Raw genomic sequence first — 20,828 nt, forward strand, 5'->3', positions numbered from 1 at the left:
CATAGTTTGATGGTATAAGCCATAGTTTGATGGTATAAGCCATAGTTTGATGGTATAAGCCATAGTTTGATGGTATAAGCCATAGTTTAACAGTATAAGCCATAGTTTCCTAGTATAAGCCATAGTTTGCTAGTATAAGCTGTAGTTTCCTACTATAAGCCACAGTTTTATGGTATAAGCCATAGTTTCCTAGTATCAGCCATAGTTTGATGGTATAAGCTGTAGTTTCCTAGTATAAGCCATAGTGTGATGGTATAAGCCATAGTTTTCTAGTATAAGCCATAGTTTCCTAGTATATGCCATAGTTTGATAGTATAAGCCATAGTTTCCTAGTATAAGCTATAGTTTGATTGTACTGTATAAGCCATTCCACCTTTGTGTGCACAGTACACTATGATTTACTCTGTCCTTCAGCTCTGTTCTGTGTGCGACCTGCAGAATACATTGTCCTGAAGCTGGCCATGCCAGTCTGTCAGATGAAGTTGTCTAGGCATTAAAGAAATTTGCATGCCTAAAGTAAACTTAGTAGACAAAGTATGGTGTAAGTAATAGTCGGTGTGCTAGCGTGCAAGAGATAAATGCTTGGTATGTAAGAACACGTAACTTGTATAACAATGCTATACCATGCACTCCATGTATTCCTGCTATGCTCAGCCTGGAAGGAGTAAACCATGGGTGCAGCATGATTAAGGATGCCCATAGACGGTCACCAAGAATGATTGACCTCTAAAACTGGCCGTACATGGGATGGATTTTTTTCAGTCACATTTGATCGTTTCAACAAATCATCTGCAAATTGATTAAGAATTTTTCAGTTCAGTCAACCAAAGTTGATCAGTATTCAGTGTAACTTTACATGATCCTCGATTAGTCAGATTGGAACATTTAAATTGTACAGTTATGTGACGGGCTATTGAGGCCTCTTAATCATTCCTCACTCAACCAAATGGAGCAGTTTACTCCCAATGCGCCTGTCTCCGAGGCATTCTTCTCCGATTGGTATTTCCTGTACTTTTAATACAATGGCATGTGTCACCTGCCATCCATTAATTTTCACAAAGTGGTTGATGTAGATGTATTTATTAAATGAGCCAATCAAACTGAGGATTGTTTGAACGTAGGTCAGTTCATTTATTCTTAGCTAAAGCTATCAAAACCTGACTTTAGAGTAAACCAAATTCGGACTTATGGACGCTGTGCACTCCACGGCGCTGGTGGGGGCTGACAAGCCACCGGCAGTGGAAGGTCTGGATTCCTTTCATGGGATCATCTGGCTGCCCCTGCTATTTTCTGGCGTGCTTATCTGCAATGTAGTCCAATTAAGGTAGGACCATGGGTGGCACCCAGGAGCCTTGTAAGTGCACCCATGCCTTGACCATGCTTTGAAATCATGTGACTAATACCTGTGCTTTGGAGTGTACATGAGGCGGCATTACAAAAAAAAAAAAAAGATCATTACGTAAGAAGAGGGAAACCTCTGGATCCTGCAAAGGCTTCCCACGTCCTCCTGGCCCCAACCGTTGTCGACCCCCGAAACATGCACGAGTATGGTTGTACTGCGCAAATTCGGCTGCACCTGTGCATTAACCACTTGAGGACCATAGTCTTTCTACCTCTTAACCCCCCTGGCGGTATGACTCCCACGGCTGCGCAGCCGCGGGAGGGTTTTTTTCACTCTTTTTTTATTTTTTAGCAGGTAGCTAGCCTAGCGCTAGCTACATGCTTCCCCCCTCCCTGCGGCGTCCCCCCGTAGCGTCCGATCGCCGCCGGCGCCGCTTGCCCATAAGGAAATCCCGTTCTGAACGGGATTTCCTTGAGGGCTTCCCCCGTCGCCATGGCAATGATCGGAGTGACGTCATCGACGTCGCTGACGTCGTGACATCACAGGGAATCCAGATCCACCCCATAGCGCAGCCTGGCGCCGATTGGCCAGGCTGCACAAGGGGTGAGCGGGGAGGGGGGTCCCTGTATTGCGGCGGGTAGCAGCGCATCGGGGGCGGGCGGCGGCGATCAGACCAAAGTGCTAGCTGCGTGTTTGAAAAAAAAATGTGTAAATATGTAAATCGGCCCAGCAAGGCCTGAGCGGCACCCTCCGGCGGCTTACCCCGTGTCACTCACGGGGTTACCGCCAAGGAGGTTAAGGACCAGAGTCTTTTTCTCCATTCAGACCACTGCAGCTTTCACGGTTTATTGCTCGGTCATACAACCTACTACCTAAATGAATTTTACCTCCTTTTCTTGTCACTAATACAGCTTTCTTTTGGTGCTATTGGATTGCTGCTGCGATTTTTAGTTTTTATTATATTCATCAAAAAAGACATGAATTTTGTCAAAAAAATTATTTTTTTTTACTTTCTGTGCTGACATTTTTCAAATAAAGTAAAATTTCTGTATACATTTTTGTCCAAATTTATTCCGCTACATGTCTTTGATAAAAAAAAAATCCATTCAGTGTATATTTATTGGTTTGGGTAAAAGTTATAGCGTTTACAAACTATGGTGCCAAAAGTGAATTTTCCCATTTTGAAGCATCTCTGACTTTTCTGACCACCTGTCATGTTTCATGAGGTGCTAAAATTCCAGGATAGTATAAATACCCCCCAAATGACCCCATTTTGGAAAGAAGACATCCCAAAGTATTCACTGAGAGGCATGGTGAGTTCATAGAAGATTTTATTTTTTGTCACAAGTTAGCGGAAAATGACACTTTGTGACAAAAAAAAAAGAAAAAAGTTTCCATTTCTTCTAACTTGTGATATAAAAAATGATATCTGCCACGGACTCACTATGCTCCTCTCTGAATACCTTGAAGTGTCTACTTTCTAAAATGGGGTCATTTTTGGGGTGTGTTTACTGTCCTGGCATTTTGGGGGGTGCTAAATTGTAAGCACCCCTGTAAAGCCTAAAGGTACTCATTGGACTTTGGGCCCCTTAGCGCAGTTAGGCTGCAAAAAAGTGCCACACATGTGGTATTGCCGTACTCAGTAGAAGTAGTATAATGTGTTTTGGGGTGTATTTTTACACATACCCATGCTGGGTGGGAGAAATATCTCTGTAAATGACAATTTTTTTATTTTTTTACACATTATTGACCATTTACAGAGATATTTCTCCCACTCAGCATGGGTATGTGTAAAAATACACCCCAAAACACATTATACTACTTCTCCTGAGTACAGCGATACCACATGTGGCACTTTTTTGCACCCTAACTGCGCTAAGGGGCCCAAAGTCCAATGAGTACCTTTAGGATTTCACAGGTCATTTTGCGACATTTGGTTTCAAGACTACTCCTCACAGTTTAGGGCCCCTAAAATGCCAGGGCAGTATAGGAACCCCACAAATGACCCCATTTTATAAAGAAGACACCCCAAGGTATTCCGTTAGGAGTATGGTGAGTTCATAAAAGATTTTATTTTTTGTCACAAGTAAGCGGAAATTGATTTTAATAGTTTTTTTTCACAAAGTGTCATTTTCTGCTACCGTAACTTGTGACAAAAAAAATAAATCTTCTATGAACTCCCCATACTCCTAACGGAATACCTTTGGGTGTCTTCTTTCTAAAATGGGGTCATTCATAGGGTTCCTATACTGCCCTGGCATTTTAGGGGCCCTAAACCGTGAGGAGTAGTCTTGAAACCAAATGTCGCAAAATGACCTGTGAAATCCTAAAGGTACTCATTGGACTTTGGGCCCCTTAGCGCACTTAGGGTGCAAAAAAGTGCCACACATGTGGTACCGCTGTGCTCAGGAGAAGTAGTATAATGTGTTTTGGGGTGTACTTTTACACATACCCATGCTGGGTGGGAGAAATATCTCTGTAAATGACAATTTTTTGATTTTTTTTTTACACACAATGGTCCATTTACAGAGAGATTTCTCCCACCCAGCATGGGTATGTGTAAAAATACACCCCAAAACACATTATACTACTTCTCCTGAGTACGGCGATACCACATGTGTGACACTTTTTTGCAGCCTAGGTGCGCTAAGGGGCCCAACGTCCTATTCACAGGTCATTTTCAGGGAATTATTTTCTAGACTACTCCTCACGGTTTAGGGCCCCTAAAATGCCAGGGCAGTATAGGAACCCCACAAGTGACCCCATTTTAGAAAGAAGACCCCCCAAGGTATTCCGTTAGGTGTATGGTGAGTTCATAGAAGATTTTCACTAACGTGTGACAAAAAATAAAAATGACACTTTGTGAAAAAAACAATAAAAATCAATTTCCGCTAACTTTTGACAAAAAATAAAATCTTCTATGAACTCTTCATACACCTAACAGAATACCTTGGGGTGTCTTTTTTCTAAAAAGGGGTCACTTGTGGAGTCCCTATACTGCCCTGGCATTTTACGGGCCCAAAACCGTGAGTAGTCTGGAAACCAAATGTCTCAAAATGACTGTTCAGGGGTATAAGCATCTGCAAATTTTGATGACAGGTGGTCTATGAGGGGGCGAATTTTGTGGAACCGGTCATAAGCAGGGTGGCCTCTTAGATGACAGGTTGTATTGGGCCTGATCTGATGGATAGGAGTGCTAGGGGGGTGACAGGAGGTGATTGATGGGTGTCTCAGGGGGTGGTTAGAGGGGAATATAGATGCAATCAATGCACTGGAGAGGTGATCGGAAGGGGGTCTGAGGGGGGTTTGAGGGTTTGGCCGAGTGATCAGGAGCCCACACGGGGCAAATTAGGGCCTGATCTGATGGGTAGGTGTGCTAGGGGGTGACAGGTGGTGACAGGAGGTGATTAATGGGTGTCTCAAGGTGTGATTAGTGGGGGGAATAGTGGGGTATTTTCAATAAATGTGTATATCTATACATTTACAGTCCTTGGTGTCTGCTTTAACGGAGGCGAGTCCACCACTTCCTCCCAGCAATTTTTTAAAAATGTTATGTACTTTTATCCTTCTGGCGCCTCTGTTCACCTACCAATATATTTGAGTCCACCCCAGGTGGAGGGGTGATCTACCCCTTTCTTCCTATCTACAGAGAGCGACTTCTTAATCCTGAGTGAGGACAGGTCTAATCTCCTCACCTGCCTAATGAATGGTTACCTAGGTGGTAACCCGTGTTTGTGAGTATTACCATCTCACTGTTTCATTTATCCAATCAATTTTGACATACTACACCATAATGGGCTCTCAATTTCTCTTCAACTTTAGATGCAAGCAATGCACTGGCGAGGTGATCAGGGCTGGGGTCTGAGGGTGTGTGTGTGTGTGTGGGGGGGGGGGGGGGGTGATTGGGTGCTCTAGGGGCAGATAGGGGTCTAATCTGATGGGTAGCAGTGACAGGTGGTGACAGGGGGTGATTGATGGGTAATTAGTGGGTGTTTAGAGGAGAGAACAGATGTAAACAATGCACTTGGGAGGTGATCTGACGGCGGGTCTGCAAACAATCTGATGGTGTGGTGGGTGATCAGATTGCCCGCAAGGGGCAGCTTAGGGGCTGATTGATGGGTGGCAGTGACAGGGGGTGATTGATGGGTGGTAGTGAGAGGGGGTGATTGATAGGTGATTGACAGGTGATCAGTGGGTTATTACAGGGAAGAACAGATGTAACTAATGCACTGTCGAATTGATAAGGTGGGGTCTGAGGGCAATCTGAGTGTGTGGGCGGGTGATTGGGTGCCCGCAAGGGGCAGATTAGGGTCTAATCTGATGGGTAACAGTGACAGGGGGTGATTGATGGGTAATTAGTGGGTGTTTAGAGGAGAGAACAGATGTAAACATCACACTTGGGAGGTGATCTGACGGCGGGTTTGCGGGCGATCTGATGGTGTGGGTGGGTGATCAGATTGCCCACAAGGGGCAGCTTAGGGGCTGATTGATGGGTGGCAGTGACAGGGGGTGATTGATGGGTGGCAGTGACAGGGGGTGATTGATGGGTGATTGGCAGGTGATTGACAGGTGATCAGTGGGTTATTACAGGGAAGAACAGATGTAAATAATGCACTGGCGAATTGATAAGGGGGGGGGGGGGGGTCTGAGGGCAATCTGAGCATGTGGGCGGTTGATTGGGTGCCCGCAAGGGGCAGATTAGGGTCTAATCTGATGGGTAACAGTGACAGGTGGTGATAGGGGGTGATTGATGGGTAATTAGTGGCTGTTTAGGGTAGAGAACAGATGTAAACAATGCACTTGGGAGGTGATCTGGCGTCGGATCTGCGGGCGATCTGATGGTGTGGGTGGGTGATCAGATTGCCCGCAAGGGGCAGGTTAGAGGCTGATTGATGGGTGGCAGTTACAGGGGGTGATTGATGGGTGATTGACAGGTGATGATCAGGGGGGATAGATGCATACAGTACACCGGGGGGGGGGGGGCTGAGGGAGAATCTGAGCGGTGGGGGGGGGTGATCAGGAGTCCCCAGGGTGCAGTTAGGGACCTAATAAAAAAAATAGCGTTAACAGATAGTGACAGGGAGTGATTGATGGGTGATTAGGGGAGTGATTGGGTGTAAACAGTGGTCTGGGAGGTGGGCAGGGGGGGGAGTCTGAGGGGTGCTGTGGGCGATCAGGGGGCGGGGGGGGGAGATCAGTGTGCTTGGGTGCAGACTAGGGTGGCTGCAGCCTGCCCTGGTGGTCCCTCGGACACTGGGACCACCAGGGCAGGAGACAGCCTGTATAATACACTTTGTGTACATTACAAAGTGTATTATACACTTTGTAGCGGCGATCGTGGGGTTAACAACCCGCCGGCGGGTTGTCGGCGAAGGTGGGCAGAGCCAGTTGCCGGGGAAGCACGCATCATCAATGACGTGATCGCTCACCCGGCATGCCGAAAGGACGCAACGCCCTTGGGCGTATTGCGGTCCTTTTGGCGTCCACTTTGCCGCCGCCCATCGGCTGTGGGCGGTCGGCAAGTGGTTAAAGGATACCCGAGATGACATGTGACATGATGAGATAGACATGTGTATGTACAATGCCTAGCACACAAATAACTATGCTGTGTTCCTTTTTTCTTTCTCTGTCTGAAAGACTTAAATATCAGGTATGTAAGTGGCTGACTCAGTCCTGACTCAGACAGGAAGTGGCTACAGTGTGACCCTCACTGATAAGAAATCCCAACTATAAAACACTTTCCTGGCAGAAAATGACTTCTGAGAGCAGGAAAGAGAAAAAAGGGTCAATAGTTCATAGATTTTAGCTCTGGCATACTTCAATGAATCTGTCATTGAGCAAAACAATAAAACAGTTAAAACTTAAAAAGTAGATTTAAACCTAAAATAAAACTGTGGAATATCTTAAAAAGTCATTTTTAGGAGACGGAAAATAGATACAATCGTTTGTTTCATTAGTTTATTTTCACCTCCTCGAGTATCCTTTAAGCCACAGCCGTGCTAAGTGCACGAAGAGGAGCGCAAACATGAGCTTCAAAAGGGTCACAGACATCAGCGGTGGTCTGCAGGAGGATGTGGGAAGGATCCAGAGGTTCACCTCTTCTCTTTTGTTTACTGCCACCTCGGGCTCACTTTAATTAATGACATGGGTACAAAATTATGGTCTTGCGCCAATTGGACTATTGCAGCAGCTAGGTGGATAGTAGATCATAGTTCTACCTGATAATTTGTAACCATCTAAAACAAATCGACACCACTAATTGATTGGAGAATTGAAATGGACGTGAACTTTTGCACAGGACAGAAGGAAAATGTAGAGAAATCCACCCTGTATATATTTAGAGGGTTTAACCTAATTCCCCATCATCATTGATTAATCACAAGTGTAATTTGATCTCTCAGCTTTGTCAGGACAGAAATCTCGGCAGCCTCAGCAGAGCAGCTAAATTTTAAACACAAGATGTTAACTCTATGGCTGCTTCCATGGACGCAGGAAGTAGACATACTGAAGATTTATTGCAGGATTTGTATCAGCTGTAACAAAGACATGTTTTTCTGTAAAGGTTATAATGCTGCTGCTTATCTTTTAGAGCAGAGAGGAAGTTCTTAGTTCAGGTCCGCTGTAAATCATCCTTATTAAAAATATCAATACATGAATAATAATAGCTCTAATGGTACCCATACACGGTACAATAAAAATGTTTGATTTTCCAATTTTTTCGACCAAAACAAACGATTTGAATGAAAGTTGAAAAGGATTTTTGATCAAGAAAACGAACGATTATCCTGTTTTTTTCTATAAAAATCCGATCAGACATGTTGTAAAAATCTTTATATTCGATCTAACGGAATAATCAAACTAAATTATCTAATCGGAAAAAAAAAAAAGAAAAATTGTACCATGTATGGGCACCTTAACCACTTGCCGACTGCGCACTCATAACGCGCGTCGGCAAAGTGGCAGCTGCAGGACCAGCGACGCACATCTGCGTCGCCGGCTGCAGGCTAATTAATCAGGAAACAGCCGCTCGCCCGAGCGGCTGCTTCCTGTCAATTCACGGCGGGGGGCTCCGTGAATAGCCTGCGGGCCCCCGATGGCGGCTCGCAGGCTAAATGTAAACACAAGCGGAAATAATCCGCTTTGTTTACATTTGTACAACGCTGCTAACAGTAGCAGCGTTGTACCAGATCAGCGATCCCCGGCCAATCCGCGGCCGGGGATCGCTGTCACATGACAGGCAGGAGCCTGTTAGAGGCTGCGCAGGACAGATCCGTTCCTGTGCAGCCTCGGATCTCCGGGGAAGGGAGGGAGGAGAGGGGGGAATCCTGCGGTGGAGGGGGCTTTGAGGTGCCCCCCCCCCCCCCCCCCGCCAGCCACACGCATGCAGGAGCGATCAGACCCCCCCAGCACATCATCCCCCTAGTGGGGAAAAAAGGGTGGCGATCTGGTCGCTCTGCCTGGTGTTTGATCTGTGCTGGGGGCTGTAAAGCCCACCTAGCACAGATCAGCGAAATCAGCGCTGGTCCTTAAGGGGGGGTAAAGGCTGGGTCATCAAGTGGTTAAAGAGGCTCAGAGACGAAGAACAGTAAAGCTCTGATACTTACCCGGGGCTTCCTCACGCCCCATAAACACTTCTAAGTCCCACGCCGTCTTTTCGCTGTCTGCCATTTAGCCGCAGTGAGCCCTGGTAACAGGCTCAGTGACATCAGTCCGGGTCTACTGCGCATGCACAAAAGGTCTGCGCATGCATAGGAGACCCTGACTGGCATCGACTGAGCCTGGTAACAGAACTCACCACGGCTGAACGGCAGACCACAGGAGGAAGGCGTGGGACTCAGACGTGTTTATGGGGCGGGAGGAAGCCCCAGGTAAGTATCAGAGGATTCAGAGCTTTACTATTCTTCGTCTCTGAGCCTCTTTAACCACTTGAGCCTATCTGGACGAATATGTTCATCCAGATACACTGTGCTGCTGCCGCTGCCTGCCGTTAGCCAACAGATTAATGAATGGCCCACTTTCACTTTCGTGACATCTGGGTCACAACACTGCAAGGAGAGACTGTGTGTCTCTCTCAGCATGCAGGGAGGCAGGGGGTGCAGCCAGTGAAGGTGAGCGGCCCAATGGCAGCTCTGGAAACCCTGCAGGAATTCCCTGGCGGGCTTTTGAACAGGGAATCACTCTCCCACATGATTACCTCTGAGATAGCGACAAATATTGCCAATAATCTCGGGGCTATAGTGGGGGGGTCAGAACGGCATGGGGGACACAGAGGTAAGTCAGGAGGAAGAGAACATGCCTCTGTGTCTCATCTGCCCACCTCGGGTTCTCTTTAATAAACGCTGGTGGATTTTTCTGACTTTTTATCATGGCTATTTTTTTTTTCCTTTTTTTCTTGCCCGACCTCGCTGTAGTGGGGGTGGGACCGCAGTGTGAATGTGTGTTGGTGGGTCTAGAGTTTAGTTGGCAGATGCTGTAACAGGCTTAATATTAATGTATTTGTAAATTTAATTAAACGATTGTTTAGTTATCCAATCAATTATGTTTCGCTATTTTGCCTCAATTGCTTTTTGCGATTCTCATTTCAGTGAATGAGCATTGCATCACAATTGCCTGGAAATTGCTGTATTCAGCGCATTTGTGATTGCCGGAAATCACAATTGCCGCAGTGTTAGTAATCCCAAATCCAAAAATAGATTGCAATTCTTAAATTTAAAAGATATTTAAATATTGTATGGTGTGTGGCAACCTTAAAGGACCACTATTACCAGCATTGAAAATGTTTAAATACATGTGCACATGTACAAATAAGAAGTACATTTCTTCCAGAGTAAAATGAGGCATAAATTACTTTTCTCTTATGTTGCTGTCACTTACAATAAGCAGTAGGAATCTGACAGAACTGACAGGTTTTGGACTCATGGGATATTCTCAGGGTTTTCTTTATTTTGAAAAGCATTGTAGGAATGCGTAACTCCCAACTGTCTCTCTTTTGGAGGGACAGTCCCTCTTTGTAAGCCCTGTCCTTCTGTCCCTCTTTCCTCCTCATTTGTCCCTCTTTCAGGACTTTGTCCTTCTTTCTATGTAAATATACATATTTCTCTACTAAAAATGTATTTGATTGACTCTAAACTTTATTCCCATCCTTTACACTGATATATTACAAATTGTAAAATGTTACTATGAAGGAAAATGACCCAGGATAGAAAGGACCAGTGTGGTTTGAATTATAAAACAACAGATTTTTTTTAATGAAATCTTTATGGTTTGCGGGACTTGGGCTGTGATGGGGGCATGATCAGGGGTGTGGCAGGGGCGTGGCTTAAGTGTCCCTCTTTCTCATCTCAAAAAGTTGGGAGGTATGGGGATGGCAGTTGCTTTGTTTAACAAATCAGTGTGCAGTGAGCAAGGAGGCTGGCCAGTATCTTTGTACGAATCCTTTTCAGGGAGTGTCTTTATAGAGAATAAAGGCCATGCTGAGAATCCCCCTATGTAGAGATGGACTAGTCCAAAACCTGATTTCTACTACTTACTGTAAGTGACATTAACATAGAAGAAAAGTCATTTATGGCTTATTTTACTCTGGAAGAAATGTACTTCTTGTTTGTACATGTATACATGTATTTTACACTTTACAATTTTCGCAATAGTGGTTCTTTAAGGGCTCATTTCTACTAGCTGCACCGCCTTCTACGAAATGCGCGGCAGCATTTCCCATTTGTGTGAGTACGCAGCCGAATCTCGGATGTTGTGCCATGCACGGCTATAGGATTCGCTGCCACTCGTGCAGAAAAAATGCTGCAATGCAAGCGAATCGGATAGCGGCAGCATTATCCCCATGACAGTGTTTCCCTGCCCTAGTGGAAATGGGCCCTCAGGGATCCTTTTGCACTTAAAGTGTACCAGAGCTGAACAAAGTAAAAAGATTTATACATACCTGGGGCTTCCTCCAGCTGACTGTCAGAAGTGACAGGACCCGGTCTCCAAAGCTGCTGACAGCGGAGGACCGGCAGCGTGGGAGCGAACCGAGCGGATGGGGTTGGAGGAAGCCCCAGGTATGTATAAATCTTTTTACTTTGTTCAGCTCTCAGTCCCTTTAATCAGTTTCTCTTAATTATAACTAAAAGACAACTGATTTTCGAAGTAATGTCCATGTTTCCCTATGGCTCATTTCCCACTATACACGTTTTCACTGAAAGCTTTTTCACAATGCACTGCTATGGAGAGAAAAAAAAAGAACTCGTACCAACGTATACCAACACAATTAAGTGTAAAAGGGCCCTAAAAGTGAATACACCAGTAATGTTTACAATAATATTTTGTTTTATGTACATACATCATAATATGTTTACTTTTATGTTTTTCAGGAGCCGTGGATATGAAGTGACAGAGGTGAGTTTACCATAATATTTTCTTCTTGTCCTAGAGATGCATGTGACATTGTGACACCCAGACCTGAATGGACTGGTATTCTTTAGACTGGGGCCTCCCCTGTCAGCATTCCTACTGAACAGACTACACAGGAGAATGTGATTACCTCATCATGCTGGGGCTGTTTACTGATAGGTGCCTGACTAATTCGTCATAACGAGGGCCAAATCTATAGAGCTATAAACAGGTAGCTATAGACATGCTACTCCAGTTAAACCAAACCATCAGCCCTGAAACCGCCTGCCGTGCGTGATAAACAACCACTGGGTAGCAATGGATTAGTGCCTGAATAGAGGTATGCCCTGAGGCATCACCGCCGTCATTCATGAGGTGAATTTGACACAACCACAGGGCACTATTCCAGCAGACAGTAGTCAGTAACAGGCTGGACAAAACAACAGCTGGCTACCAGTGGCCTACATGAGCTTCATGTGTATGGACAACCATCTTTTCTTAGGACAGCCCAGGTATTTAGCCCTTCCCTTGGCACTCGGGGAGAGCTAAAATGTCAAGTCAAACTGGCTATAGACAGAGAGAATGACAAGCAGAGAGGAATACCATTGTCCATTAAAGGCAAGAGTACTGTACATGGTACTAACTGTATGATCAATTGTCATTGTTTGGTAATAACGTCTGACGCTGATTAATGCCCAAATTGATCCACCAGGAGGGATTGATCTTAATGGACAATAATCGCTGTCTTTTACCGTCGTAGGGACATTTTTTAAATGATTATCTGCCAACCCATCATTATTGTTTGTTTCCTTTAATGTATGGTCTAGCACAGGCATGGGAAAACTTGGCCCTCCAGCTGTTAGGGCCCTTTTCCACTAGCAATCGCTAGCGTTCGCGCTGAACGCTAGCGATTGCGATTTAGCAAAAGTGCTAAATTTCGCAGCGATTACCCGACATTTGCGATCGCGATTTTGCTATGATATGCACTGCATAGCAAAATCGCAGCAATAATCGTTCCGCGGCGCGATCGCGATTCAGTAAAAAATGAATCGCAGTAGTGGAAATGGCCTACCGCGATTCCTATGTTAAAAAGCAAACCGTAGCGATTTGAAAATCACTAGCGGTTTGCGTTTTTGCGATTCAGCCATCGCAAACGCCGTAGTGAAAAAGAGCCCTTAAGGAACTACAAGTCCCACAATGCATTGCAGGAGTCTTACAGCCACAGTCATGACTCATAAAGGCAAATGCATTGTGGGACTTGTAGTTCCTCAACAGCTGGAGGGCCAAGTTTGCCCATGCCTGGTCTAGCATGTGGTTGGAGCTTTTAAAGGGATACTGTAGGGGGGTCGGGGGAAAATGAGCTGAACTTACCCAGGGCTTCTAATGGTCCCCCGCAGACATCCTGTGTTAGCGCAGCCGCTCACCGATGCTCCGGCCCCGCCTCCAGTTCACTTCTGGAATTTCTGACTTTAAAGTCAGAAAACCACTGCGCCTGCGTTGCCGTGTCCTCACTCCCGCTGATGTCACCAGGAGTGTACTGCGCAGACACAGACCATACTGGGCCTGCGCTGTGCGCTCTTGATGACATCAGCAGGATCGAGGACACGGCAACGCAGGCGCAGTGGTTTTCTGACTTTAAAGTCAGAAATTCCAGAAGTGAACCGGAGGCGGGGCCGGAGCATCGGTGAGCGGCTGCGCGGGCACATGATGTCTGTGGGGGACCATTAGAAGCCCCAGGTAAGTTCAGCTCATTTTCCCCCGACCCCCCTACAGTATCCCTTTAATCAAGCCCATGAATATGTGGCATTCCCCAAACAACCCCCTTGCACACACAGCTGGTGACCAGATGGCAGTATGATGCAGTAAAATGCCTGCATTTTATATCCGGGAATTCTAAGAAGGATGAACCATCCCTCTGTCTTTGTGTATTCCAGAAGTAAATTAAATATGTGTCTTCCCACCAGCAATTGTAATAATTCTACATATGTTTAACTTTTATGTAGGTTGGCATGGCAGTGCAGTGAATAACACTCTTTCCTTACTGTGCTATGTTCCCAGGTCCGAATATGGGGCCAGGGCACCATCTGTATGGAGTTTGTATTGGATACCCATGTTTGTGCGGGTTTCCTCTGGATTCCTTCACATCTCGAAAACAGCCAGATAATAATTAATTGTCTATTATCCTCCCTCAAAAAAGAAATGGCCTTCCTTACTCTAGGATAGGGACATTAGGCTATATCTGTGGTAGGGGTTCAATTGTGAGCCCTCTCAGGGGCAGTTAGAAACACTAATAAAAGAAAGAAGTTTTGAATCAGGATGTCAAGAAAAAGATGTCACTGTCCAGCCATGCAGGTTTATTCAGGCCTCTTTTCAGTTCCAGGAATGTGCGGTACATTGTGGTATCTTTCAGCATTGTTACTTTTACTCATGGCTTACACATTACCATTCTCTACTACTGACGCTAATGAACTAGTGCATTGTTTTAAAATTAATTATGCATGAAAAGGTTTGAAAAAAAAGTTTGCCCTACCATATTTATGTACGGTTTTCTTAGTTTTAATCTGTCTACTCTTTTTCTAGGTGGACCTTACCAAGTCCCTGAATAGCCAAGGGCCATTCGATTTAATCATCCACAAGTTATCAGATCTCCTGGTGGAGGCTGGCCAGGACCTCACCTCCCATCACCTTGTACAGGGGCTGCAGGTAATCAGCAGACTAGTCCGGTATTCTTTTCAGTAATCAGTGATCATCTTCAACCAGAAAGCCCTGTAATATAACATTAGCCTGCAAGTGGAGTCTTTTTCTAAGTTTTGGCTAAAGTGGGAAAAGGGTACAACCTTTGTTGGGTTTTTATGCTTGTCTTTTTCCTCCCCTATCCTATTTCTTAAAGTAGACCCAAATAAAAATACAAGATTTCAGAAATAAAATCTATTTTCTAAAGTATAATAACAAATAGCAGCCTTTTTCAGCTGCATGATGACAAATATAAAATATTTTACATTTATTGAAGGAACTCCTCCCTTCCTTTCATATTGCCGGGACAGAATCCGGCAAACTGGTGGAGTAGGTAGTGTCCGGCAAAGGAGGAATTGCTAATGGCTGCCACCTGTATAAACTAGTTATGAAAAGCATGCACTGAAATGCTCATAGGTGTAAGGCTTGATGGTGTATTCTCCACAGTCAGCATGCAACGCATGAGCTGGCGTGGAGGAGGTACACACACTAGCACCAGGAAACAGGCTATCCCTAGTATAGTGGAGGGGAGGACTGACTCCAATAGGAGATTGTGGCGCACAGAGCCGGTGCAGATCTGACAGCCACAAACAATGCTTTCGTTATAACGTCTCAGCGCAAAGTAGCGCTGAGCGCATAAACCAGAACTGAGGAGATCAGGACAGGTAGACAGAATGAACGCTTGCTAGCTAGCGGCTACTTAGCGACAGCAAGCGTCCAAAACCAGACAGACTGGAATGAGGCAGCCAATGCGTTGCGGCGATGGCGTGCCTCACAAAGACAGGACAGGATAGTCAGAAAATAGCAGGATTAAGATAGATGAACGTAACACAGATAAATATACAATAAGTATGATTTCCTAGCGTATTACAATTACAGCTATCAATGAAACTATTTGTAACGTCTGACTAACATATGTATATATCGGCAATGAACCGATATAAGACATAAGCAGGAACGCTGACTAGGAATGGAGTAACACAGGGAACAGGACTCAGAAGGATTCGCTATCTCTTCGCAGAGATGAACGCAATCCACAAACGGTAACAGAACAGGATTCAGAAGGATTCGTTATCTCTTCGCAGAGATGAACGCAATCCACAAACGGTAACAGAACAGGATTCAGAAGGATTCGTTATCTCTTCGCAGAGATGAACGCAATCCACAAACAGTAACAGAACAGGATTCAGAAGGATTCGTTATCTCTTCGCAGAGATGAACGCAATCCACAAACAGAACCAGGAGCAGGGTAACTACCTCAGCACGGGTGGTCACGGTACGCGCAACCTACCAAAACGTGCTGGAAAGCTGACTAACTGCACACAGGATATAAACAGTTCGTGTACGTATACATCAGCGACACTGATGTATCACGTAACACAAATACAAGGAAAATAATAAACGTGCTGGTATGCATATATATTGGCAATAAACCAATATATGATGCAAAACCAGCAAAGTATCTTTATAACAAGAAACACGATCGGGGGCTAAAGCGACAGCAAGGCAGGCTTAAGCTGAAGCTATGAAAACCCAAGGAAACCCTGCAGGAAGCAGATCTTTATACTGAGGTCATCCAATGGGAGCAGACATGCAGATTCCCACACAGGTGAATGATAATCAGTCACAAGCTGACAGCAGGGAAAGACAGACAAGGCTATGCAGCTTGCATGGAAATAGATCAGAACTGCCTGAGCTGCAGCACTACTACTTCCAGTAATAGCTGCTGCAGCAGCGATCATTACAGTACCCCCGCCTTTAAAAGCGGATTCCAGACGCTTTTCAAAACCGAAATTCCCAACAAAACAGTCTGACTGATAATTCATGATGACCGGGACAGCCCGGCAAGACCGAATTCCAGAATCAGTCCCCACAAGACTGGACCCATCAGAACCAGAACCTACAGAACCATGCCCATCAGTACTACAAGCCCCAGTGTGACACCCATCAGAACCATGATTTCCAGAAGAAAGCCCTCCGAAATTCCCTGAGCGATACCCACCGCCTTCCAGGAACCGTTCAGAAACGCCAAAGCCTTTGCAATGCCCACCGGTACTGTCTTTACCAACACCAAACCCACTGTTGAACCAGTCCAAGGCACCAGGACAAGTTTTCTCAGAGACCTCCCAGAACACCTTGAAGCTCCAAAGAGATCCCCATAGGTCAGAATGCCCCTTAGGCTCACATGGAGAACCATCAAGAACCCCTATGGAACCTAGGGCAATTCCCAAGTCAGGGCCACAAGGACAAACATCAATATCAGGGCTTTCAGGGACCAGAACCATCTCTGGGCATGCAGGCAGACTGGCAACATCAGAACGTGTTCCCACTAAGGAAGCATCAGAGCACGCTAACACCTTAGACACAATGTTTGCGCATCTGAATCACCATTCATTTGTAAAATTGGAAAATTCAGATGCTGGGGTTCTGAGTTTACTAGACAGGATTGCTGGGACTCGGAAACTGATGTAGTGCATCTATTGGCATCTGCTGGATCAGACAGGAGTTGAACTTTATTAACACAGGTAATTTCTGCAGAAGTGTTTGCAGAGACAGGCAAGATTTTTCTGGTGTCTGTTTCACTAAACAAAGAGTCATGAGTACTGGCTAGGCTGGACTCGGAAGTCAGCAGGACCTCTGGATTCTCTGCTGAGAAATTTGCGCAGGGCAAGGTTAAGAATGTATCAGTGGCTTCTGTTTTACTGGGAAGTAACACTGAGTTATCCATGGTACAGGGTGGAATTGCAGGAACTTCAATTTCACACAAAAAGAGCTCCGAATCACCTGCTGAATCAGCCAAAGGTGCTGAAGCAGGCGGGTCAGAACGCCAAATTTGCGAAATCGGAGTCACATAAAAATCATCCAAAATCAGTTCCCACACATCAATCAAGGGAGCCACACAGTCATACCTACACACACCAGCCTCTATTAGGTTATAGGCTGACTTAATGCATGCGTTCAATACCATTTCACTTTTTGCACTGTAAAATTGACAAAATGAACTTGAATCATTCTTCCATTCACAGACCAGGGCTTCCATCTCTCCCCTCTCGAATGGAGGATCCCATGCATACTTAACAGGCAGATCATGGTTTGCAGATATGATTGTGGCAGGCACATGTATAGGGTTAATTAGCAGGTGATTGGCAGATTCCTTATTCTTAAGAATCTCCAATACCTGTAGCAAGTGTTGAACTGTAGTGTATGCAAACTTCCCTTGGTTCACAAATAAGTTGATTTGTTCAATACTCTGTAATATCTCATCATAATCATACTCAGATAATTCTTTTAAACAAAAATCTTTATTTTCCCTAGCCAGGGAGGAAAGTTCATTAGTAGTTTCATAAGTCCATTTAACTCCCCTGAAAGACAATTGCATTTCATTATCTGTTAATGGCAGAATCTCATTATAGGTCTCAGTCGCTAAGGATAACGATTCTGCAGATTGGACACGTTTTTTAGAACGTTTGCGTTTTGCCTTTGACCTTGCGGTTTTTGGTGATTTATTCAAAGCTGCAGGAAAATTATCAGTAACACTTTCTGCTTGCTGCTCATTCTTGCAAGCAATTGAAGGAGCAGCTGATTGGCCTGCTGCCAGGAGTTCATTAAGAGGAAAAGGCAATGGATCTATGCGCAACCAGTTATGGATCACAAACGCTAGAAATTCCAGCGGTCTATCTTTCAAATCGGAATGATTGAGAACATCAAATGCCCACTGGAATAATTCCCCTTTAAACAAAATATAACTTAGTTGGAGTGCCCAGGTTGAAACAGGAGTCGCTTGGAGATCAGGATTGGTCAGGAACCTGGCACATTCAGAGAAAAACTCATTTTCTGTTTCAGAGCTAAGTTCTTCAAATTTCTTAAAGGAACAGAAACCATAATTAACAGTGTCATACTTTCTGGGAATCCCCCCCACAATGGGGATTGGTAATGGGGTTTTCATAATGTAAGGCTTGATGGTGTATTCTCCACAGTCAGCATGCAACGCATGAGCTGGCGTGGAGGAGGTACACACACTAGCACCAGGAAACAGGCTATCCCTAGTATAGTGGAGGGGAGGGGAGGACTGACTCCAATAGGAGATTGTGGCGCACAGAGCCGGTGCAGATCTGACAGCCACAAACAATGCTTTCGTTATAACGTCTCAGCGCAAAGTAGCGCTGAGCGCATAAACCAGAACTGAGGAGATCAGGACAGGTAGACAGAATGAACGCTTGCTAGCTAGCGGCTACTTAGCGACAGCAAGCGTCCAAAACCAGACAGACTGGAATGAGGCAGCCAATGCGTTGCGGCGATGGCGTGCCTCACAAAGACAGGACAGGATAGTCAGAAAATAGCAGGATTAAGATAGATGAACGTAACACAGATAAATATACAATAAGTATGATTTCCTAGCGTATTACAATTACAGCTATCAATGAAACTATTTGTAACGTCTGACTAACATATGTATATATCGGCAATGAACCGATATATGACATAAGCAGGAACGCTGACTAGGAATGGAGTAACACAGGGAACAGGACTCAGAAGGATTCGCTATCTCTTCGCAGAGATGAACGCAATCCACAAACGGTAACAGAACAGGATTCAGAAGGATTCGTTATCTCTTCGCAGAGATGAACGCAATCCACAAACGGTAACAGAACAGGATTCAGAAGGATTCGTTATCTCTTCGCAGAGATGAACGCAATCCACAAACAGTAACAGAACAGGATTCAGAAGGATTCGTTATCTCTTCGCAGAGATGAACGCAATCCACAAACAGAACCAGGAGCAGGGTAACTACCTCAGCACGGGTGGTCACGGTACGCGCAACCTACCAAAACGTGCTGGAAAGCTGACTAACTGCACACAGGATATAAACAGTTCGTGTACGTATACATCAGCGACACTGATGTATCACGTAACACAAATACAAGGAAAATAATAAACGTGCTGGTATGCATATATATTGGCAATAAACCAATATATGATGCAAAACCAGCAAAGTATCTTTATAACAAGAAACACGATCGGGGGCTAAAGCGACAGCAAGGCAGGCTTAAGCTGAAGCTATGAAAACCCAAGGAAACCCTGCAGGAAGCAGATCTTTATACTGAGGTCATCCAATGGGAGCAGACATGCAGATTCCCACACAGGTGAATGATAATCAGTCACAAGCTGACAGCAGGGAAAGACAGACAAGGCTATGCAGCTTGCATGGAAATAGATCAGAACTGCCTGAGCTGCAGCACTACTACTTCCAGTAATAGCTGCTGCAGCAGCGATCATTACAATAGGCTTGAAGGAGTGTTTATTTATCTTTGTATGTGTCAGAGTGGTGCAACTAAATATTTTGAATTAAAAAAATGTTTGGTTTGGGTCTGCTTTAATTATTATTATTAATTTATTTATTTTTTACTTTTTGTTCATAAACTAGTAGGGGAACTTTAAAGTTTATATAGGGGAACTTTTTAGTTGATAAACCAGTATAAGCACTTTTGGTTGATAAACCAGTTTGAGTTCTTTTTGGATGAAAAATTAGTAAGAGCACTTGTTGGGTGATAAATTAGTAGAAGCACTTTTCGTTTCTTAAACTAGTGAGAACAATTTTTGGTTGCTCTTGTCCAATGGTTTAAGCAAGGTGTGGAAGAGATCCGAAAACATTTTTCTGTGAGTTTTAGTATGCGTTTGCATTTTGTTTACTTTTTTCATGCATTTTTTGTGTATTCGCAGTTTTCTTCTTTTTTTTTATGGCATACAAAATGCATTAAAAACACACGTAAAAACGCAGTGAAATGCACTTCTTCCTAATGCTTAACAATAACCTCCCTCCCATCCTAAATGCCTTCCTAATAACCCAAACTACCTCCCAATGTACACTCCTTCCCAAAACCTAAACCTACCTCCTCATCCTGTTAAATATCACCTCCCATTACCCTATCATTTAACACCAGTTCTCCTAAAATAACTCCTAACTTTAACTACTAACTCTAAACCAATGCTGGCCTTCTGTGTTCATTCGTAGTTTTAAGGTTTGGATGCTTGTGATCAGTTATCGTATAGCCCAAATTCCTGATCTCAGTGATGCTGCTTCTTGTTGCTATTTATCTTTGCTCCTATACCCAACTCAAGCTGCATGAAAAAGCCTTGAAATGCTACAGTGTGTAATTTTTACTATGAACTGAGAAAATAAAAGTATTTTTAATGGTAAAAATCAATCTTTTTGGCTCAGGGAACATGTATTCCCTCTCACAATGTAGTGCTGCAGCAGATAGTGCCAGAGTTGTGCACAGCTGTGCTTCAGCTACTTAGACTTATATCTACATCCTCATGGCTTAGATGAAGTCACAGATGACATAGATATACTGTACTGGTAGATAAA

General features: G+C 44.5%; 1 protein-coding gene across 2 annotated transcripts in view; it reads left to right on the forward strand.

Annotated features, from left to right (window-relative positions):
- Window positions 1-20,828, forward strand: part of LOC137528880 (inositol-tetrakisphosphate 1-kinase-like) — a 70,615-nt gene that overhangs the window by 11,685 nt on the left and 38,102 nt on the right. For both annotated transcript variants that reach the window (XM_068250602.1, XM_068250603.1), the window contains exons 2-3: window positions 11,707-11,731; window positions 14,306-14,428. In XM_068250602.1, the coding sequence (XP_068106703.1) occupies window positions 11,707-11,731; window positions 14,306-14,428 (148 nt within the window). The remainder of the gene's footprint in view (window positions 1-11,706; window positions 11,732-14,305; window positions 14,429-20,828) is intronic.

This window comes from Hyperolius riggenbachi, chromosome 8, assembly GCF_040937935.1.
Source record: "Hyperolius riggenbachi isolate aHypRig1 chromosome 8, aHypRig1.pri, whole genome shotgun sequence".
Lineage (NCBI taxonomy): Eukaryota > Metazoa > Chordata > Amphibia > Anura > Hyperoliidae > Hyperolius > Hyperolius riggenbachi.